A 23,355-nucleotide genomic window follows, 5' to 3' on the forward strand; every position below is an offset into this window, starting at 1 on the left:
AGTCCCAGATTTAAAACAAAACAACAAAAAATATCCACCAAAAAACCAACCTGTTTAATGGATGACTTATTACTTTCTATTGTTTCTAATTACATATGACCAGCCACTATTGTTGTTCTTCATGTCATGGTGCAATACTAATTTCTTCCATCCAGCTATAACCTCCTAAGAAGCTTACCAAAAGAAAATCCTCAAAAAACCGTTGTTCAGTCTTACAGACATGGAAATTCCAAAAGTGGAAAAGTTATGATATATGTTTTTCATTATTTTAAAATAAATTTTTTATCCTATAGTTGACTTAATGAATTGGCATGTAGTTATGAACAAATTTCTACATAGGATCATGTGACAACAATTTCTCCAATGCTATATAATGCTTTATAATTACACATCTCATTTTTCACTCAGAAGAATTTAAATGAAGCCTGCATATTTACATAGTATGACCTGCATGATTCAGGAGATTTTAATTGGTTCTAAAGGCTTTTAAATTTAATTATTTGGAATCTAAAATAGGTCAGGGCTGATTGGAATTTTATTTTTTCTAATGACTAGTTATAGATTTTTGCAAAATAACTTGATGGTCCTCAGCCTCTCCTTGGATTCATACTGATCCTCAGGAGGGCTGGTTCTTTGTGTGGCTGAGAGTGTACTCCTGCTGCCTTGAAAATCAGAGCTTGTTTTAAAACATTATTTAGATTAATTATACAGGCACTCAGTCACTTGCTTCCCTCCTAAAACTGGAAGGTAATAACTGCCTAGAAATGAGCTGATCACAGATATTTCTGTGGAGCTCAATGACCTCAGCTGGTACATCAGGACCATCAAATCCAACAGCCTAACATAACATGAGCTTCCAAATGAAACATTTAAGATACTAAGAGTGGGATTCTATTTGCCTTCTGAAACTTTAGGACTTCTCAAAGTTTTGTTTGTTCCCTTATTTTAGGGGAATCCAAATTTGAGGGAATTGCTAGAATACTGCAGATGTTAGAGGCAGCCTTGCAGGAAAAAATCCCCAAGACTTCTGTCACATGAGTATTTACCAATAAAATTAATGCATGCCCAAGGCCATGCAGGTAAAGAGTGGGATATCACTGCCTTCTTGCAAACTAGGTATTCAATGTATACAAAATTGCTTTTTTGTAGAGTTCTTCTTAGCTCAAAATTTTATTGCTATGCAAAATGTGCAGTTCAGGCACACATATGAAACAGCTATCGATGTCTCTCTGTAAAAATAAGTTTCTTTTTTAATTAGCTGCTTTAAGTAGTCATAACATTCTTTCACTTTCTTGCTGCCAGAAGGTCCTTAAATAAAGTGTTTGGGAATACTGATGTTTAGCAGGCAGGGCAGTGAAGAAAATAAATTAACACTCCCAAACTCATCCCACTGCAGAATGAAGAGATCAGTAGAGATCTTAGATGTCCTTTTGTAATATGTGTAATCACTAATTTTTAATTAGTGTACTGTTGCCTTTGGGTACTTCAATTAGGCAAGCCTCAAAAATAAGTGTGTTTTGTTGGACACTCTGTACTCAGTTTTCTTAATGGCCCAATATTCTTATTTTGATATATAATAAAAAAGTATTTAGGATAGGACACTGGGTAAAAATGAATTAATTACTTTTAGAGACTTTGATAAGCTGTCAGTAGAAAATCACTTAAGCATGTGTATATTTCCTCGCTTCAGTGTTGTTACAGACAGGCTTGAAATGAGTTTATGTTTGGGTGCTTTGTTTAGGGTGGAAGCATTTAGCTCCCAGGACTGAGTGTTACTCTGACTGATCAGAAACAGTGTTTCTGCCTAAGAAATCAAGTCCAGATAAACATTTGAGTAGCCAATTTATCCTCTGATAATCATGCTTCATCTCAAGAGAAAGATGCTATATGTTGCTCTTACTTTCTTCATTTGTGAAGCAAAAATGGGTTTTAAAGAAACATAAAATAATCACCAATGACTTTTCACATAAAAATTCTTATATCCTATAATAATTTGTGAACTTAGTAAAATGCTACAGTAACTCATATCAGTAGTGTGAACAAGTTTATCCCTTTTACTCAATGGATGTGAAGTAATAAGGCTTTTAATAATGAGGACACTGTCCAAAGTTTAAAGGAGAGAAAGAGTATTTTATTGCATGAAATGAAATGAAGACTTACAGCCATTATTGTCAAATAAGAAAACACAGTAAGGCCATTCAACTATGGGACAGCATACCCCTAGAACTTCAAGGACAGTGGTATTATACACTTCCACACTGACAGCAGGTACATTTCTAGTAAACAATGCACACAAAAGTAATGTCAATAAATTAGTAAAATTTGATGTTAAAACTACTGGCTTCAGTTTGAAATTATTATATGAACAGATACTGCCAATTTAATGGCTTCCCCATAGAGTCAGCCTTTATTAATCAGCATCTAGAAGGGCCTCAGATGGAGTGCTGGGCCCAGTTGCCAGAACTATGGTCAAAAATAATGAAGGAAGCAGCTACAGAGTATGCAGAGAGCAAAACCAAGAATGATCAGAGGCCTTGCAGTGGTCATCTACAGATGGAAAGGAATTGATGTAATGTACTGGAGAGGAAAGTATTCAAAAACAGGAAAGTGAAAAAAAAGCTTCAGTGTTCACAGAAGAGTTTCAAGAATGAGCTGCAATTATAATGGGAGATTTAGATTATATATCACAGGGAGAACCAAGTAATGGTAAGGACAGGCAAACATCAGAAGAAGTTTAAACATTTCTGCTGTGGGAGGACTTTTATGAGCTGCTTAAACAAACACCTGGTAGGAACAACAAAGGCATGGCTGATCCTACCTGGCAGCAGCAGCATGGAGTGGATGATGCATCTTTGAGCCCTCGTTTCCTACAGTGATGAAGGCTGTGCCACCTCGCCATGAGGTCTGCTCCAGCCTTCCCTCACTACTCACTCTGAGCCTGTGGGCAACGACGGCCCAGTTCCAGGGAGGAATGAGTCCCCAACACTCTGAAGTTCCTGTAGCTTCCTTGCTAAACGTGGAGGGAAAGCTGAGCTAAGTGGTGGTGCTGCTGCTGCCTCTGGTGTGCTGGAAGGGCTGGGAGTGAGGGCTGGGTGAGGGAGCAGTGCTGGGACACAGCAGCTGCCTTGGCTGTCCCTCTGGAGCACCTGCAGCCACAGGCACCTGAGCCCTGCTGCCACCTGGGTTAGGGCAGGGGGGCAAGCTGGTGGCACTGCAGGAATATGGGAATGAATTGGGCAAGAAAAGAGAAGAAAATCCCATTAGAAACGGGGTTTAATTACTTTCACTGCTCAAGAAACGAGTTTCACTCAGGGAAAAGCAAGTGTTTGTTTGGATGCTATTGTTTCATAGTGACCAACCAGCAATGCATCGATCTGATACAGGACTTGTATTTTTTTAGCAAAATTCTGTGTTTCCAGGATCAAAGTGTCAACCACAGAGATACTTTGTACAAACCACACAGATTACCGGAACTGATAAGCATTGTGGTTCTCATCTCTAAAAATACCAACTGCTACTATAATAGCTGCTTTTTCCCTTGCTCTCTATGGGATGGTACCTTTTTTAGAAGCTTTCACTGGTGAATAGACCTCCATATGTTTAAAAATACATCAAATGATTAGCCCTACTCTGTACTAAAATTGAAAGTGGGGAAAAAAACTTTGATATTGAAAATATGTTGCTTCAGGATTGTATCCTTTCTATCCAGGACAAAAATAATATTTTACTTCATCATATCTCTTTAAGTATTCAATAAGTCAGCCCAACTATGAGTTGGCAGTCATTGCCATGTGTATCACCCCTCATGAATACTTAAAGCAAAGGCTTAATAACCACTGCATAGCTACAAGGTGTACAGGGAGAAATTATGTGCAAAGAAGTTAAACTCTTGTAGTTGGCCATCCTTTGATAATAAATAATTGATATTATCTATATTTGTGAGGATTCTTAAAGAGTGCGTTTGGTACATACTGCACTGCATCACTACAGTGATGTACTTCTGAGAATCTGCCTTAAAATTAATCACAAAATTCTGTGAATAGGAGCAGACTTGGCAGATTCAACACGGGAATGTTATACAAAAAGAAGTGCTTTACTGGTCATCAAAAGGAATGAGGATGATAGTGAGAACCATCTGGATAATCAATTAAACTGGCCAAGAAAATGCTTCAGTCATTCAGAAAATGGAAATAAGACAGCAAATACATATTTTTAAATATTTTACTGAAAATAAAACAAACAGTGTCTCTCCTCTGGCAAACCTCTGAATAGCTTCAGTAAATGAGCATGGTCCTAATCCAACAAAGCATATGCAAGCACAATGGTAACTACATTTATTTCATCCGGCTTACGTGTTGAAAGTTACATTTGTATTTAGGGCACTGCTGGATGGGGACCTAACCTGAATTATGCAGTCTTTGAACAGAGACTGGAGGAGGGGTTTGTTTTTAGCAGTGCATTAAAAGCACCAGAATGCCCCCGTGCCGGACGTTCCCGGCCTCTCTGCGAGAGGCCCCTTTGCGGGCCCTTTCATTTTCTACCACACAATCCCGAGCCCTTGTGACAGTCCCCGCGTGGTCCCGGCGGCGCGGAGCCCGCGGTGCCCGAACCCTCGCTGCCCGGGCACGGCGGGGCCGCCACGACCGCGGGGCCGCGGCAGCGCCCGGGGCCCGTGGGGGCTGAGGGGGGCCCGGGCGGCCCCGGGGCGGCGCAGGTGAGGGGCGGCGGTGCCGGGCCGGGGCAGGCGGCGGTGCCGGGGGCGCGGAGGGCAGCGCGGCCTTTGTTCCCGGCCGGGCGCGGGGCAGAGCGCGGCCCGCGCGTGCGCGGGAGGGGGGGGGGCGCCGGCGGGAGCGCGCCCGTGGAGCTCGCGCGCGCGGAGGCGGCGGCGGCGGCAGGATCGCTCGGGCGCAGCCGGCGCGTGCCCGCGGCGCAGGGAGCGAGCGAGCGAGGCAGGGAGGGAGGCGGGGAGCGCGCGGTGGGCTCGGGCCGCGCACGGAGCGTCTCGGCCGGAGCGGCGCAGCGCAGTCGGCCCGCACGGAGCCGCCATCGGGGGAGCCAAGGCCGCCTCAGCGGGTCCCGCCCTGCCCGGCGCCCACAGGTGAGCGGCGTGGGGAGAGCGAGGGGCAGCGGGAGCGGCCGGCCCCGCGCGGCCCTCAGCCCCCGCCCGGGCCCCGCCGCCGCCCGCGGGAGGCCCCGGCGCGGCCGCGGGGCTGCCTCGGGACGAGGCCCCGGCGCGGCCTAAGCGCGGCCCGGGCGGGCGGTGCTGTGTGGCGGCCGCGGCTCGGGGGAGCGGGGCGCGGCGGGGCCTGCCGGAGCGGCGGCCCCGAGCCCTTCCGCCGGGCCATTGTGTGCAGGCGGAGGCGGCGGGCCGGGCCGGGCCTGCGCCGCCCGGGCCGGGGCTGCCCCTTTGTGGGCTCGGCCTCGGCCCCGCCGCGCTTTGTGCTCGGGGAGCGCCGCGGGCTCGGCGCGGCCCGGGGAGGCGGCCTGGCCCCTGCGAGCTCCCGGCGGGCCCGGCCGCCGCAGGAACGGGCTGGCTGCCGGGGTAAATGTGCCGCTGGGTGCCCCTCGCCGGCATTACCGACAGGGCTGCTCGCTCTTACCTAATCCCGTGAGGGCAACGAGGGAGGGAGATTTTTGCCCATCCTACGGCTTCCCCTTAAAAGATGAAAAGGCCGGGGACCTTCGTGCCTTCCCCTTCGCCACGGTGTTAAAAGGACGGGAGAAAACAGCGTTTGTAGGGAAAGGCAAAGCATGTCACGTATTTCTTCAGGAGAAGAACCAAGTTTATTTTCCAGTGGTGAGCTGGTGGCACTTTTATTTTATGCTAACATTAATACAATATTTCTCCAGTATTCTCCTTGCGCCCTCCTTTTCAGCCAGTCTGGGTGAATATTGCCTTGTCTTTATAATGAGCAGCCTACTCATAGTCCAAATAAATAGCTAAAATGATTTGATTTGTTTAAGGTGGCACATGGATGTTTGTTAGGAAGCTCATGGCTAATTGGACTAGGTCATGAAGGACACGGGGTATTCCACGCTCGGGACATAGTTTCAGTTGTCTGTTTATCTCCCTTCTAAACTGAGACTAGCACGGTGTATTCCGGAGGGGGAGGGAAAAGGGAAGGGACTCTTCTCAACCCTGATTTAATCAAGCTAGTCTGCAAGAAGATTTGAGTTATTGGAGTGCAGGTACACTAATACAGAGGTTTTTAGGGTAAAGCTTGGATCTCTGGACTGTTCGTTGCACGAAATTACTTTGAGGAGTGTATACTAATGTTCTTAAATAGCCTTTGCCCTCTTCACAGCAGTGAAAAACATAGAGGAAAGCACAAGAATAAGACCTATCCATCAGTGATACAATTTTAGAAATCTGTTGTCACCTAAGAATTCTGAACCTGATGAAATGATGGCGTTTTTGACCTGAAAGTGCATGTCCAGATGAAGTAGCTGAACAGTTACTGTGCCATTTCTGTTGATAAGGTTTTAATGCCATAGTCCAGTTAGACTGTTGTAGAGGAGTTAGCTCAGAAATTCAGCAGCTCCAGCTAAGTAGGTGTGAACTAAGGAAAGTGAATACTTTAAATAACAAGAGTACTTTTCATACTTAGGTTTGAGTAGAGTTGCTGCTCTTTGCTTTGTGTGAATTGAGAAAGAAATCCTGCTCAAATGTCAGACACCTGCCTCTAATGTGGAAAAGGGGAGCATGTGCCCATATTCATGTGAGAAGCAACTCTTTGGTCAGAAAATTCAGAGAAATCCAATAGGACAGTTTTATGAACTGTGGTCTTCAGATGAAACATTCTGGAGGACTGTGCATGCAGCTGCTATCAGAAATAGGATGTTGCTAATTTTAATTTAGAATCACTTTGCTTTATTTTTCATCTGTAGTCGTGCTTTTAGTCTTGTAACTGTCAGCTCTAAAAGCTGGACTGAGTTTTGCTAAATGGATTTTTAGTGTCTTTTTTGCTTTAATACTTGTCTTATTTTCAGGAGCTAAACTGAAGCAGAATAGTCAAGGTAAATGAGTGATATTTGAAATTTTTGCCACATAAAGAACTCAGTTCTGCCTTTGTGGTGCATGTAGGCAGTCTGCAGCAGGCCAGAGTGTGCTGTGTGTGCAGCTGCTGCCTGTGGTTACCCGAATTGCTGCTCAGAGCTGTCGGTGCTACCTGCTGCAGAAAGCACCGCACCGGAGTGGGGATGTTGGCAGGCTCGAGTTCATCTCAGCCATCACGTGGTGCCTGAAGCTCAGGATCTCAGCTCCAGAGTTTGCAGTCTGAAATGTCATGAACATTGTAGATGCAGATTTCTTTTTTTTTCTGTTGCTTTGGTTTTTGAGTGGAAATCAGCATTTTAAAAAGGGAAAACTAGTTGTGATTTAAAAAAATAGTGAGAGGTTTTTTGTGGTTTTTGTGTTTTTTTTTTTTACTTTGACAAAATACACAACAGAGACAAGTTGTTGCCTTAAGAAAATGCTTTCATTAATAAGAATGTTTCATTAGTAAGAAAAATTTGTTGTAAGCAGGTTACTCTTTTTGAAAGTGTACATACTCTTCCTTTCCTAAATGTTCAATGGCATAGTAAAAATGTAATTTTGATGTTTGTTTTCTGTGTATATTATCACATTGTGGGCTAGAAATTGGAAGATATGCATAAGTGCTGAGTTGTTATCATGAGGTGTTACTTCAGGTGTACCTGAGATTTTGCTGTTAGCACTTTATTGCATGTAAGCAAAAATCTTCCTAAGTCAGTGACCTGGGGGTGTTTGACATGCCAGGGTACATTCAGCTGTTAACTTCACAGTGGAGTTAGGGAACACAAAAGCCAGCATTACTGCCCCATTTAATTGTCTTTAAGTTCTGTACCACTACAGAGAGAGATATTCTAATTCTGCTCCAAACTGCATGCAATGTTTCTGTGATGGCCAGGACAACTGTTACACATACATGCCTGTTTGAGTGACTGTATAAAATGATGATTCTTTGTGTTATCATAGGAATAATGAGAGATTTGGTTACTAATTCCACAATACTTTAATCAGATAAAGTGCTAGATAATTACAGCTAACCAAATGGTCCACTTCTGATTTTTACTTGTTTTTCTTTATAGAAGCTGAATATGAAAAATGAGGTTGTCTGTGTGTTCAGGGAGGAAGTAAAATGTTACTTAAATGATAAAATCTGTATTTGTCCTCTTGCACTTGGAAAAATTAATTATAAAATTAGCATGGATATATTCCAGGACAATTGATATAAGAAGAGCAGTAAATTGCTCTATAGACAGTTGATGACCTTTTCCCCTTTTTGGTCTGCCTTATCCAGAAACACATTTTTATCTCTTCTCCTAGCAATAGATGACCTTGCTGGACGTGAAGAAAAACAAGGAGAGTGTAGTGATAACTTGGCTGCTTAAAAAAATTACTCATCCCTCCTTAAAAGTGAAAGAGAAGTTCTTTGAAGTGTGGTTTGTGTGGCTGGGGTGGTTTAACCCCAGCTGGCAGCTCAGTACCACACAGCCTCTGTCTTCACTTCCCCACCTGCGGATCAAGGAGAGAATTGCAAGAGTAAAAGCAAAAACACCTCTTGGATTGAGATAAAGACAGTGTAATAGGTGAAGGAGGAGCTGCACACACAAACAAAGCAAATCAAGGCATTCCTTCACCACTTTCCGTGGGCAAGGCAGGTGTTCAGCCATCCCCAGCAGAGCAGGGCTCCATCATGCTGGTGGTTACCTGGAGGGACAAATGCATCACTGCAGACATCCCCCCTTCCTCTCCTTGCCCCAGCTTTATCTGCTGGCTGTGATGCAGATGGTGTGGGACATCCCTCTGCTCAGCTGGGTCGCCTGTCCTGCCTGTGTCCCCTCCAAGGTGTTGTGCTCAGCCTCCCCACTGCTGGGCTGGTGTGAGAAGCAGGAAAGGCCTTGACTGTGTGCAGGCGCTGCTCAGCAATAGCAAAACCATCTCTATTTATCAGCACTGCTTTCCAGCACAAACCCAAAACAGCCCTGTCCCAGCCACTGCAAAGAAAGTGAACTCTACCCAAAGCAAAAGCAGCACAGTGACATGAAGTCCTTAAATATTCTAAGGTTCTTTTCTAAAATTCTTGCACATAGTATTGAACAGAGCAAGAAGTAATTTAGTCTTTGAAGAAAGACAACAGTCACTTTTCAAGATTTTTTTTTTCTGCTGTCAAGGAGGAGCATTAGAATGCCACTGCTTGTAAAAGTTACTTCCAAATACATGTTCAGATGAAGTATGTTGAAGGAAAATTATTCTTAAAATTTTGCTAATGTATGGATTGTGTGAAGATTTTAACTGGAGTAGGGGTATTTTAAAGCAATTTGGTGTTAAACTGCAAGAAGGAAAGCTTGAAAATAAATTGCATAAAAATTTCTAGAATTGGTGTCTAGCTTAGAAATGTGCATGTGTTAAAAGGCTTATCTTTGTTGTTTGCTCTGTGTTACAGATCTTTCATGAGGGAAAGTTACGTGTCTTATATTTTACAAGGGGATGACAACTGCAATACAAGGCATCAGTTTTGTAAATCTTGGTACAAGTTGCTTTATGCTGAAGTGTGATGTAGGTATTAGTTTGAAGTGGGGTTTAAAAGTGTTTTTTTTCTATGATTTTTTCAAAAGTCTGTTATTCCTAAAAAGTGTGGTTAGTTGTTGTTAGGAGGAGCAATCATGGCAGGTGTAGCACTCACAGGCTGTGGCACAGCCAGGGGCAGTTCTGCTGGGCTGCCAGCAGTACCTGGCAGTGTGGCTGCTCCCATGGCAATGTGACATGGAGCAGTTTCAGTGCCAAGTTCAGCTGCAAAGTGAACCTGTGAGGAGAGGGTGACTGTCCCAGTGCCCTTCCCGGGGCAGCTGGCACCGTGGGACCTGAGTGTGTCCCTGCTGCAGGAGGTGCCACCCTCTGTCACCGTGGCTGCGCTGTCAGGGCAGGCTCAGAGCTGGGAAAGGACGGCTGGGCCTCCATTGCCTCATGCTTTGGTGCTTCCTGGGCTGCCGGGGGAGCTGCTCAGGTGCTTGTGCAAGACTGGTCTTGTTCAACATATTACCTTAAAGAGAAAGAAAAGCAGGGGGTAAAAAGCAGGCAGCACAGCCACTCTGTTTGGTGGCAGCCTGCTTTTGTTTGTTGTGGAAATGGTGGAATTACACTCCAGCATCCCCTGTGTGTGTGCCTGCTGTCATGGAGCCTGTATCTGGTGGGTCATTCTTCATGCTGTAGATAAACCGTTTTCTTGTAGTGCTGTGTGAAAGCTCTTAAGAAATGTTGTAACTGAGCAGTTTTCTTAGAAGTGCTATTAAAATATTTAAGAACCTTTAAAATATGGCATGTTGCTACTTTGAAAGGTAGTGACTGTAACTCCTTTCTGTAAAAATGGACTCTTGATTTTTTTTTTTGATACCTCATTACCTTCTGTCTTTTTTTTTTACCAACAGGGGTCTGCTACAGTTTTTATATTTTAATCTTCTTAAATTACCTAATGTTGTTTTGAAAATCATGTGGTAAACATGCTTTGATTTGCATTTTTGTGTGATACCTGTATGACCCCAGTTTAAGGTGTAAAAGAGAAACTTCTCAGTTTAAAGCTGATCACTTTTGCCTATATTTGAGCCTTCTCAGTTTAAAGCTGATCACTTTTGCCTATATTTGAGCCTTAAGTCTTGCTCCTTTCTGTCTCACAAGGTGCATGTGCAATTGTCTTCTTGTAAAAGTTGTAAAAATGCTCTGCTCAACTAACATTTTGGTTTCTGAATGACTGTTTATTTTGAAATATATATGCACATGTATTTATATAGAAGTCTTTAGAGTCATAAAACTGCTTTCATTCACAGGAATTTTCCCCCTTTTTGTGCATGAAGGCATCAGCACAGTTGGGAGTTAATTTGTGTAGGGTTCATCTCTCCATGGTCGATATCTGTGTGATTGCACAAGTGCCCTAAGGATGTAATTTGGAGACTGGTTGCACAGGTGTGACTAGGGAATCATTTGGCTGGCAGATGTTGATGGTGTACTATGAAATTTTAGTGTGGCTTTGTGCTGGGTCAAGTCAAATTATTTAGAAAGGAAATTTTATAGATAAAAAAATATGCATTCCATAATAGAAGCTAAGATGGACATTCTTCCAAAGCAGCACCTATAAAACAGTAATTTTAAGAGCACTTTTGCTCATATTGAAAACAGCTGCTGACCTAAACAGTTTTGTTTAAAAGTAACGTGTTCTGCTTAAACTAAAGTTGTTCCTTGTACAGTCATAATTTTCCCATGCATGTAAAGGTGCTCATGTAGTTATGGAGTTGAGTGTAGGGAAAAGGAGGATTTCACTGAAAGCTGTTCTATAATGTGCATATGGGGAAGTAGATGTAAGGTTGTCTATGAAACTTTAATTTTTTATTTCCCATTTCTTTGAATGCTTGATCTTCCAGCCTAGAATTTTCTATTGTGCTTTAGACAGTGATTCTTGGCTAAGAGTTGATGTTAGAGATTCAGCACTGCAACAGACTCAAGTTTTGATTTTGAATACATAACAGAAGAGAGGACAGTTTTTTGCAGGGAAAGACAGTGATAGGTCTTGAATTTAGAAAGTGCAGATAAAGAGAACATGAAGTAGCAGAAAAATATGTCTACTCCTGTCATTTCTAAACCATTTATAATATATTGTGTTTTAACTTCTGGTGCAGACTCAGGCCTGACTTCAGAGTGATTGTGACAGAATTGTAATTTTATATGCCATGAAGCAATTCCCAGGCAATACAAATAAGTGAGATAGTGTGTACATTTTACTTGACATTTGAGATGTACCTGATCAGAATTTAATGGCAATAAAAGAACATGTAATTCTCTTGCCCAAGAGCTTTTTTTTCTTCTGAATTTAAATAACTTGCTTGACAATCTGGGTGCTTGGAGCTTCACAAAAGACGCTGAGGGAATTTTTTTTGATAATTCAAGGATCCCTCCAAAGAAAGGTTACTTAACTTTTCATAAAATCAGGAGGGCCTTCAGATTAGATACAATAGAGGTGAGAAGGGTGTTGCCAATGTTTCCATAATTTGTGTCTTTGATGTACAAAATACTGGAATAAGTAGAGAGCAGTTATCCATATGTGAGCAGGAGTTTGAAAGTAAACAGTGATTGAAGTCTGATGATGGTGGACTACAAAAACTGAGATGTTAAATAATTTAACAGTTTCTTTTAGTGTGTAATGATATTCAGTTATTACTGAAGTAAATTTGAATAGGGTCTAACAGGGTTAACTTGGTATCCTTATCAAGTAATTTCATTCCTTTTTGCATTAATGTGTCAGACTCACAGCTACTTGTGGTAGTTTAAAACCTGTAAAAGGCAGGGAAGTACTTGCTGTGGTGACTCAGAAACTCGTGACAAAACAGGAACTAGCCCCAGGTCTGCCTTGCCACAGACTTGTGCTCTGCACCAGTAATCGTGGGTTTGGGTGGCTTTTTTTAAAGGTTTCAAGGAATGCTCAATCTTTTCATGCACCATGGTGGGCTGTGACATCAGCTGCTCCACCCAGCTCTGCTCCGTGCTCAGGTTGGACATTTCCTGGGACTGCTCTTATTCTGAAGTTAAAGCTGCATTTTAAACTTGAGGGTTTGATGAGAAGCTGTAGAGCTGTTGCTCTCTGCAGCAGTGTAACCCGGCTTGGCTGCAGAGCTGTCAGTAGCCGAGTGTGAGAATTTGATTAACATTTTAATAATGATTTTAAAAATATTAATTATTGCGGCAATTGAATTTTCATGCAATAATATTACAAGAAAAGTTGATTCAGAATTGATGAGTGGGGAAAAGCTAAGTCACTGCAATAAAACAGAATTGGTTCTAATGGAGGCACATGGGCTCCAAAGAATAGGTTCCAGAAACACAAGGCATGCAGAAAATGGGAGTTTAAAGAAATGAAGTACTGAAAAGTGTGGAACATCAGAAATGCAGAAGTCCCACTGTAGTTTGGTACTACTTTTACTAAAGTCTTACATAGTCTAAGCTCAGTCCTTTCTGTTTTCTACCTGTGGTGTATCAACAAAGTACAAAAACCTGTGGCCCACCTTACATTGCCACAGCTTTCCTTTTGAATTAGTATGCATAGTAGGAAAATTTTAGTTCCAAAATTTGGAAATGTCCGTTTTAAAAATACAGACTTGATCCTTTACTTTTAAGTGTTGTGTGTTTTATTCTCCTTGTGGTGTGTGTCTCTGATAAAATGAATGCATTATCTTTATCAGACATTCTTCTAATAGTTCTTACTTTTGAAGATTATTTAAAAAAAACAGATTTGTAAAAAGTGTCACTCAGACTAGGGATTCTGTAGTTTAGTCCCAGAGGTTCTGAAAAATTAGTAATTTCTGAGGTGTTAAAAGTTAGGCTTCCAGTGCCACTAGAGTGTGTTCTGTGGTGCTGGATGTATTTGTGTAGGATCCATAGCTGACACACCTTGTGGCACCATGGTCTGTATTCTGCAATAAGGATCTTCATTCTCCAAGCCCTCCCCTACACATTTGCCCTCCTGAGTTTAGATTGCCATACTTAACACAGGCTCCACTGTCACCAGGGCTGCATACAGGAATACAGAACAAGTGAAGGATCCCAAGAAGAAATGATTATCTAAAGTGGAAGTATGTACAAACCTAAGGAATGAACAAGATGGAGGCATCTTTATAAAAGCAGTCGATGTATGTCATCCTGTCCTGGCCTCCTACAGAGGGGCTTTCTGTGTCATGGGTCAGTCTCCTGTAGGGCAGGCAGCCTTTATTTGTAGGTCTCTTTGATTAGGTCTAGTTATTTTGATGGTCTGCTCCCTACTACTGTTAAGTTATGCAGGAAAAATACTGAGCATAACATAGGTCTTGAATTTGAGTTGGAATAGTTATCTCAGAAAGCCTTGGTAAGTGAAGGCACATCAGAGTCCAGGTACTTTTTTAGCTGAGCCTCACTGAATTCAGGTGAGAGCTTCCATGCCACACCCTCCTCCCTGTGTGTGCCACAGACACAGCAATGGTGATGCAATATTGCATGGCAATTACAGCATGCACTGAGGAGTGTAGGGTTTGCAAAATCAGACTGAGGGAAGAAACACAGCCCCCAAATTGTCACACATGGTAGGATTTGCTGTTACTGTTTATAGAGGGGGTTGGTTATTTTTTTTCTTTCCTTTTTAAAAAAATTCTAATAGAGTGTAATTGTATACAGAGCCCATCTATGATGCCTTGTAGAACAATTGAGTGCTTCCTGTTTAGAGACTTCTGAATGGCAGTATGTGTCAGAGCATGAAAAATACCTGGCTTTCCTCTTTTCTGTTGCTCTTACTAGTTCACTCTGTAGCTGATCTTTGTGTGCCTGCTTACTTTCTATTGCACCATTGTTATGTCCAGAACTTTTAAAAAGGTAGCTGTCTCCCTGTGTTTATAGATATTACTGGGCTGAACTGTTGAAGGATGATTCTGACACAACTCAATTCAGTGTGTTCTGTGCACAGTGAACAGAAACTAGATACTACTAGAAATAAAATAAAAATCTTTTCCCTGTTACTTAGTTTGCATAGAGTTATCTGTATTTTTCATATGAAGTTTTCTTTAGTTTCTTAGATTCTCTGGTTTCTGCCATCCTTATTTTGAGACAGCAGGCTGCAGGCAGGCACGCTCTGTTGGGTTTCTCTAGGGCTCAGGTGCCAGGTTGGGTCCATCCCTTGGTTATGGGGCTGTGGGGTCCCTGGGGGCAGCTCTGGCTGTCCTGTGGCAAGGAGAGCTCTGGCCACTGGCTGCCTGCTGATCCTGGCACTGGGAATACAGAGCTGGGGAAGGAGGGAAGAGAAGGCTCTTGTCAGACAGCACCACCAGGTGCAGTGCAGGACACAGCCTGGAGCAGTGTTTCTCTATCACCAGCTTCATACCTCTCTGCTGGGTGGGATTTGGCAGTGTCACAGCAAGACAAGTTATTTGCCTGTTTTTAAAAAGGAAAAATATGGTCAAGTCCAATATGGAAGTGGTCCATGATCTTTTTAATGCCAGTGTTAGGTTTTGATTTGTATTTAAAGAGTGGTTTTTCCCTGTGTTTTTGTTTAGCTGTATATAGTTTCACTAGCTAGTTTGCTAGCTAGTGAATTTCGGAACGAAATTTGGAGGTTTATCAGGTTTTTTCACAGAGCATTGTTCCTCAGCTTTCCTTCCCTCACAAGATTGAGGTACCATAGCAGCATGGGCTCCAGTGTTCTGTGCAAAGGTGGATGTTGAAGCTCTGTTTGAATGGAGAAGGTTATTCACTTGTTGGAATTGATGAAGTTCTTTGTTGCATTTAAAATTGAGCACTTCAGTCATAGGAGTTAGTTACTGTGATTTTGATGTGGTCATTCTATGTCTTCTACAGCATACAGTTCCTTCATAATTTTACCTTATAAAGTTGTTGGAAAGAAAATGTTTAACAGCTGGGAAAAACCTCTCCTGGGCTGATGTTGAATATTGCAGCATATCTCCACAGGAGAAATGGTGAGCAACAGCGATGAGGCAGAAGTCAAACAGCACTGACCTAAGTCAGGTGTTTGCACTGAGTTAGAAATAGGTCACTGATTTGGAGGGTGTCACAATGCTGTTGGTGTTTCCATGGCTGTGTTTGTGTCTGCATCTGCCAGTGGGTGTGCTGAGCTCGGAGAGGGGCAGGGCAGGCACTGCCATGGCTCCACTGGGGATCGTGGGGGGACACGTGTGGGACACATCACAAACATGGGGTGTCAGGGACTGGGGACTCACTGCAGTGATGGCCACAAAGACAATTCCATGGTTCTATAAATCTGTTGGGGTTTCCCTTCCTGGTGGTTGGAAAATGAGGTTGATAGGGAATGTGTTGAGGTGCAAGGAAAAAGCTGCCTGCAGTTTCAGGCAGACTGGGTCACTGTAAGTTAGAGGGAAATGGTCTGATTGTGTGTGAAAAAGAGATTAACTGGACAGATGATATTTTGGCAAAGGAAATCATCAAGTCTTGACTCAATTTTGTTTATTTTGGTCTCATTTTATAATTGTCAGTTACATTGGATTGATCTAGCTTTTGCTTGTTATGCAGGAAAAGAGAAGCCCTGAGGTGTCTGAAATAACAAATAGCATAGTTAAGGGCACCAAAGAAAAGAGTGTCTGCAAGGGTTGAAGAAAATCCTAATTCATTAGTCAAACCCAGAGTGTGTAGAGACTAAATTGTATTATATAGTTGATTAATAATTTATGTCATGAACTGTCTTCTAAAAATTCTGAAGTAGGGCAGCAAGTCCAGAGGCTGTGTCTGAGCAGGGGTGCACACGTCTGTCCAGCCTGCATTTGATCCTGACCATGCCAGGCCCTTGGGATCCAACATCTCCTGAGAGCTGGGAAAGAGAAACTGATACACTGCAAGAGGGAAAGCATTGGGCCCTAAAATGTCTTTGAAATTAAATAAAATTAAAAATACTAGTTTCTTCAAAAATATTGGCAATATTTTCTCTGATATGTTTTATGTTTAATGAGTATTTTCAACCTTTCATTTAGCTTTTGGGTTTTGACATTCTTTGGCTTGTGTTATGTCTTGAAAAAAGTAACTTGTGAGTGTTTTTCACAACTTCATCCTATTCTCATATCCAGTGCTCTCTAGCAGTATTGTGTGTAAAAAGTTTTATTCTCAAATATGAATGTACTGTTGAAAAAGATGAAAGATTTTCTGTCACTTTGTTGGTGGCTGTAATGCATTAAGGGTGCACTTTGAATGGGAGTTCCTGAATGGAGTTAGTTTTGAAATGTTATGGAAGAAATTATGTTGTTGCATCACATACAGACAATTGTGATTAACTTTTTTCTGTCCTTTTATTACTCTTATATGAGACTTTTTCCCTTCCAGCCATTAAGATGACTACACAGAACTTTTGTGTGTGTTTTTTTCCCCTAATATTCAGTTACGCTTTCAAAAGCTAGCTAAAATGCTAAACTCAAGTCTAATCTATTTGAAATGGGTGAGGATATGAGAGAAGATGTGCTATTTGATGTGAGAGAAGTGGATGATGCCAAGTTGAATTTGTCAGAGGTACCCTGCATTCCAGTGAAGCACAGATGTGATTTTTAGAATGTGTCTGGAGCTAACACCTTGATAAGGTGAGAAGGTGGAAGAGTATCAGTCTAGCCCTGTTTATCATTGATAACTCCCTGCCACATGAGGCACACGATCTTTTTCAGCTTTTTCAAACTACTTTCTGTGCACCTATGTCTCAGCAGAGCTTTTTAACCAGTGGTTTGGTTGTGCTTCCCATTCCCCCAGGATTTTGGTTCTGTGTCCGGGTCCCAGAGCCTTTGTCCCCAGGCACAGGGCAGCCAGCCAAGCGCGGGGCAGCTGCAGCTGCAGCCTGGCCAGGGCCGGTGGCTCTGCTCTGGGGACGCTGCCACACGAGGGGTGGCTCCTCGCCACATGCTCTTAGTTCCTCAAAAGCTCTTTCTGTGCAGTTTTACTTCAGCTTTTCTGTTCTGCTTGTAAACTCTCTTGACTCTTACCCGATGGGATGCTGTATATTGCAGGTTTGTGGGTGAGACTGAAGGAAGCCTTGTATCGAGTGGGCAGGTTTTCTTTGTAGCAATTGGCATTATTTGCAGTGCTGATAAAAGTCTTCTGGAAAAGGACTTGGATTTCAAATAGTAGGAAAGCAGATTTTGTAGCCTTATTTTTTATGTGACCACAACAGTTTATCTCTGTGTGTTTGTTCTGTTGCTTCCACTGAAATTTGTTACTTCTGTGACCTTACCATCATTACATCAGCGTTCCATAATGTCTAAGCTTTTCTGAGCAGTGTGTGCATCACACAAGCGTGTTGACTTGGCTTCCAACTGCTTTATCCTTTTACCCGTTCTAATTTTTTCAATAGTCCAAGTAGATAATCAGTATGCCACATTGTTTTAGTTCTGTTGGTCATCTCTTTTCCTTGAGATTATGCTTTTGTTTAATTGAATAATATTTATACAAATGGAGAAAATTCCTGTTGAATAGGACTTTACAGATCCACAGTGAAAAATGCTCATCTCAGGAATATCCTTGAAATAGTAGGAAGTGATTTTCATGTCTTAGCAGAGTTTTGAATGGAAGCTGTAGCTTTTTCAAGCAGTTATTTCGGGGGAGGCGGCGGGCTTTCTCGGTGCGCACGTGTGAGGCTGGGCCGGGCCGCGGGCCTGCGGGGTGTGCGGGCCGGCCGGGCGGGGCCGGATCTCGGTGCCACGGCGGGGCGGGGCCGGCTCCCGGTTCCGCGGGAAGGGCGGGGCCGGCTCCCGGTTCAGCGGGCGGGGCCGAGCCGCGTCCTCCCCGGAGGCGGTGGCGGGCGGGGCGGGGCCGTCCCGGGCCGGCAGTGCCGGGGGAAGCTCGGGAACCATTTTGGGCCGCGGGGCCGGAGCGCGGCCGCACATGAGGGCGCTGGGCCCCGCCCGGGGCGGTGACATCCGGGCGCCGCGCGGGGCCCCCCGGCCGCCGCGGGGGCTTTGGGCGCCGTCACCGCCCGGCCCGCGGCCCCGGCCCGCCTGTGCTGCGCGGACGCGCCATGAGCTCCTCCGCGCCCCATGACGGGCAGATCCGCCTCCAGCGGGCCGTACTCCTGGAAGGGCGTCTGGTCTGCGTGCTTGCCGGGGAGTAAAGCCTGCAAGGGGAAAGGTAGCGCCGTTTGCATTGCCTTGTGCGCAGTATTTAACGCTGGGCTTGTAGGAGATGTGGAGTTGTGTCCCGCGGGAGGTCTCGGTAGCCTGTGCATGTCACCTTTCCCAGAACAGTGTTGAGAATGCTTTTAGCAACAGGTCGGTGCGTTCTAGATGTTACCAGGAGCAGCTTTTCTTGATTTAGCACTAGGAAATCTTCAGATGCGTTTTCCCCTTTTCACTCTTACTGTTGGGTAAATATTTTTGAATACGTAGTCGCTTTTGATAACTGGAGTCAAAGGACCTAATACTCTTGAAAATGACACCTTGGTGTTCCTTAGTTTGTCCCTGTTGCTTAGAAACTTGTTCCTAACATGTGCAAATAAAGGTAATGAAATAGCAAATATTGCATATAAGTGTTTTTACCTGTACTAAGGGGTTTGTAACTAAAAATATATTTAAACTTTATCTCCGGTTCTGTAGTTGTTTTTCCTGGGTTTGTAATTGTATTGTTTTCAAAGGTTGGTGGGTTAAATGTATTCCACTGTTAAAACTTTTGCTTGTGATTAACTTGTAACTTTTGAGATAGCCATAAAAGATGTATTATTCATCTTCGTGTTAACAAGAGTGATGAAAATGTAGGCTTTGGGCAGGTTTAGGCTTGGTAAATTACAGTTTATAGCCTTATGCAGTGTCTTTCCTGCATGCTAATCCCAGTGGTCTGGTTCAGAGATTGCTCCTCGCTTCCAGTGCCGCTCCTGTGAGTGCTGTGGAAGGTGTGTGTGAAGGCTGCTCACACAGCAGCACTGCTGACACAGTTCTGTTCTCCAGTGCCTCTGTACCTTAGCTCAGGTGGGAAGTGCATCTGTGCACAAGGTCTTTCACAGAGTTTTAGGTTGCTTCATTTAACTGTTGCATGGGCTCAGCGAGGTGTAATTAAAGGCAGCAGAGCTCACCCAGCTTGTCAGGCTGCCCAGGGAACTGGTCTGACGCAGTGGCTTTCACCAGCGTTATCTGCAGGTTATGGAGGATCCCTGCATCAGGATGTACATGGTCAGGCAAGAGGAAGCACACACAGCTTTCTGAAATGTGTGTGTTTGCAGTATTTAAAGGGAAGCTTTTCCCAGAATTTTACATATGAATATGCTTGTTATTTCTGAGCTCTTCCCGAGCGATCAGTGTGATCAGCACTGGTTGTCCCGTGTCCCATGGTTTGTTCTGGAGCACAGAACTGCAGGGTGCCCCCACCTGCAGCTGCTGGGACACAGAGCAGGGCAGCTGGCAGGGGCCTTGCTGCTCCAGTCCCCTGGCTGCTGCCGCATCACTGCCCCAGGACACATGCTGGATTTGTCACAGACATCCTAAACTTCTCATCTAAGCTGGAATGCCTCATAGTGGGAAGATACAGCCAAAAGACACAAACATCCTTGTCATATCTGTACAGGATCAGCTATGGCCCAGCACTGAACACTGCTGCATGGGTGTTTTTCCCAAGTATTTCTAGACCACCAAGACTGAGATGGAGGAAGAGTTTGATGGGTTAGGGAGATGCTGTCAGTGGGACTTGTGAGACTTGTAAAATCAGTGTCTGAGAATTGTATCTTAGACACTCATACTTTCTAGCTCTGGGGAGAGGTGCTTCTGTAGAGGAATTTGGACTTGTCTGTCTCTCGTTACTTTTTAAATGTCAAGGACTAAGTCATTTTGCAAGGAGGAATCTCTTCGTTCCTCTGCTTTGTGCCCTGAACAGTGCATGTCTTGCAAAAGCATGCACAGTATGCTGCTCTGAGCTGTCTGGTCCAAGTATGAGTAAGTTTGTGGGTGAAATGATGCTAAATATGGGAAGCTTGCCTATTGCCTAATATTCCCATGTCAAATAGCAAGGAGATTAAAGATGAGGTTTATTTTGAGAGCTTTATACGTACGTGACAGATCCAGAGCTGGTTGTACTCGCAGAGAGGCACTTAGGGTGGCTGAGAATTGTACTGTGTAACAGAAGCCAATTTTGGATAGCATTTTATTTAACTGCCCTTTACCTACAAAGGTATGGTTTATTTTTTCAAAACTGTGTTTATTTTTTCAGATAGTGCTGGTAATTTCTTTTCCACAAGAAGGAGGAGAGTTAGGAGTGCAGGAAAATGTAACATGTTAAGAAATGTGGTTGGTAGTTGTTCCACATCTGTGGAATGCTTGAGCAAGCTGTTTGGTCAGACAGCTGTCACCTTTGTCTGGGGACATTGGAGAGGGCAGAAGTTCAGTAGGAGCTCCACTGAACATAGAACTTCATCAAGAGGGACTGAAAATGTCTGAGTATTTACATGGTACAATGAATTCTCAAATTTAACAAGTTTGAATTTTTAATCTTATTTGGGAAATTAGATAAAGTAATTGCTTTGGGTTTTTTTTTTTTCTGGTATCCTCCCAAATGGTTTAGTAAAGGAAGCTGAAGCAGTGGCTGTGCTTTACAAGCTGTGGGCCTCTGTAGCAAAGTAATGAAAATGAAGAGTCACTGTCCTATCCTGGGGAAAAAAGTAGGGTAGTAATTGTCTGAGCTGTGTTTTTCAACTTTTTAAAAATAAATTACACTGTAAGCATGGTTACTGAGAAGGTCACATCCAGAAGATAGGTTTTTTCCATTAAAAATGCCTCATTTCTCACACACAACAGCTTAGAATTGTTCCATACACAGAGTTGATACGTACAAGTGATCTGGGTGAAGCATTTCATGAATGCAATATTAAAAAAACAAACCAACAATAACAAACATCTTATTTTTAGCATGTTTTTACTCCCCTCCCTTGCAGCTTCCAGTAGGTAAATGCCACTTTAGAACAATGAGCAGAACTTCTTCACTTGTTGTTTACATGTCACGCGAGCGTCTGTGCCGTGTGTGCACAGCTGATCTGCACATACCAATGTGCAGTTTGTAGTACCTGGGAGGGGGTTGCTTTCATTGGTGTCTTACTGTCTCTTGAAGCTTTGTGAGTCAGGAAATGCTGTGTGCATGGCAGTGAGGCGCGGTGAGATCTGAACTGTGTGTTGTGTGCTCTGTTGCAGAAATGAGCCGTCAGACCGCTACAGCCCTACCCACAGGTACCTCCAAGTGCACGCCATCGCAGAGGGTGCCCGCGCTGACGGGCACCACCGCCTCCAACAATGACTTGGCCAGTCTCTTTGAGTGTCCCGTGTGCTTTGACTATGTGCTGCCACCCATCCTGCAGTGTCAGAGTGGCCACCTGGTCTGTAGCAACTGTCGGCCCAAGCTCACGTGCTGCCCCACCTGCCGCGGCCCGCTGGGCTCCATCCGGAACCTGGCCATGGAGAAAGTTGCCAATTCCGTACTATTCCCGTGTAAATACGCCTCCTCCGGCTGCGAGATAACTTTGCCACACACAGAGAAAGCAGACCACGAGGAGCTGTGTGAGTTTAGGCCTTACTCCTGTCCCTGTCCCGGTGCTTCGTGTAAATGGCAAGGCTCTCTGGATGCCGTCATGCCGCACCTGATGCATCAGCACAAGTCAATTACGACGCTGCAGGGAGAAGATATAGTGTTCCTGGCCACGGACATTAATCTTCCTGGTGCTGTTGACTGGGTTATGATGCAGTCTTGTTTCGGCTTTCATTTCATGCTAGTGTTGGAGAAACAGGAAAAGTATGATGGTCACCAGCAGTTCTTTGCAATTGTACAGCTGATAGGAACGCGCAAGCAAGCGGAAAACTTTGCTTATCGACTCGAGCTAAACGGGCATAGGCGGCGATTGACTTGGGAAGCAACTCCTCGATCCATTCATGAGGGCATTGCAACAGCCATTATGAATAGTGACTGTCTAGTCTTTGACACCAGCATTGCACAGCTCTTTGCAGAAAATGGCAATTTAGGCATCAACGTAACTATATCCATGTGTTGAAATGGCAATCAAACCTCTTCAGGCCAGTGTTTAAAACCGTTGCATTTAATTTAGCAGAAATAGGGTAACCATCTTTGACTGTCAGACAAATTATTTGGTAGATGGAGGGTAGACATAAATGAAGGTAAATAAAAGGAAAGGCTGTTAAATTACAGGAAGCAGTTGCATGTAGTAACTAATATATTTAAAATAAGTCAACAGTAAACCACTGAAAATATATATACACCCAAAATGGGCATCTTTTGTATTAAGAATTGATTCTACAGGAAATGTTGTAAAATAATTCTAAAACTTGTTTGTAGATTGATTGTACTGTTGAAAAGGATACTGTTTCGTGTTTTTGTTTGTGTTTTTTTCCTCCCCCTTTGACTGACAAGCCATGTTGAGCGGTCTGGTCCTGGCCGCTGCTTCCCCTCCTCCTCCCCACCCCCCCTTTGTAAGTCACTACATAGTATTGCTGCTGTTTGTGTATATTTTTTGTGTATTTGCTAATTTTTATTAACTTCTAGTTTTTCATTAAATAAATATGACTTTCTTTTCTGTAATTCAGGTTTTTCTCTTTTTTGTATCTTTTTAAGATTAATTACAGGTGTCATCTTTTGATATGCATAATTGCTATGGTAAAACTTATATTTCTGTATGTTTGGTAAATTTTGTCTCTTTCCAGTAGTCAATTCATTGGTGATACTGTTCTTAATTGAGCTATTTGTGAATGTACTGAACTCGAAAGGAGTGCTTATGTTCAAAGATGTGTCAGGAAAGACAGCTCCTTTAAAAACAGGTCTAGATGTTGTTGTACTTTGAG

General features: G+C 43.5%; 1 protein-coding gene across 2 annotated transcripts; it reads left to right on the forward strand.

Annotated features, from left to right (window-relative positions):
• The first annotated feature begins 4,986 nt into the window (after nucleotides 1–4,986).
• On the forward strand, nucleotides 4,987–23,095 carry SIAH1 (siah E3 ubiquitin protein ligase 1). 2 transcript variants are annotated; one of them, XM_054296235.1, is made up of 2 exons: nucleotides 4,987–5,098; nucleotides 21,700–23,095. In XM_054296235.1, exon 2 carries the CDS (start codon nucleotides 21,702–21,704, stop codon nucleotides 22,548–22,550), a length of 849 nt encoding a protein of 282 aa, XP_054152210.1. In that variant the 5' UTR covers nucleotides 4,987–5,098; nucleotides 21,700–21,701; the 3' UTR covers nucleotides 22,551–23,095. The 2 variants fall into 2 exon arrangements, with proteins under 2 accessions (XP_054152210.1, XP_054152209.1); XM_054296234.1 differs by lacking the exon at nucleotides 4,987–5,098 and adding an exon at nucleotides 18,540–18,661.
• Nucleotides 23,096–23,355: the final 260 nt, after the last annotated feature.

Source organism: Melozone crissalis, unplaced genomic scaffold (assembly GCF_028551555.1).
Source record: "Melozone crissalis strain CALT ecotype California unplaced genomic scaffold, PUWL_Pcris_2 ptg000007l_1, whole genome shotgun sequence".
Taxonomy (NCBI): Eukaryota; Metazoa; Chordata; class Aves; order Passeriformes; family Passerellidae; genus Melozone; species Melozone crissalis.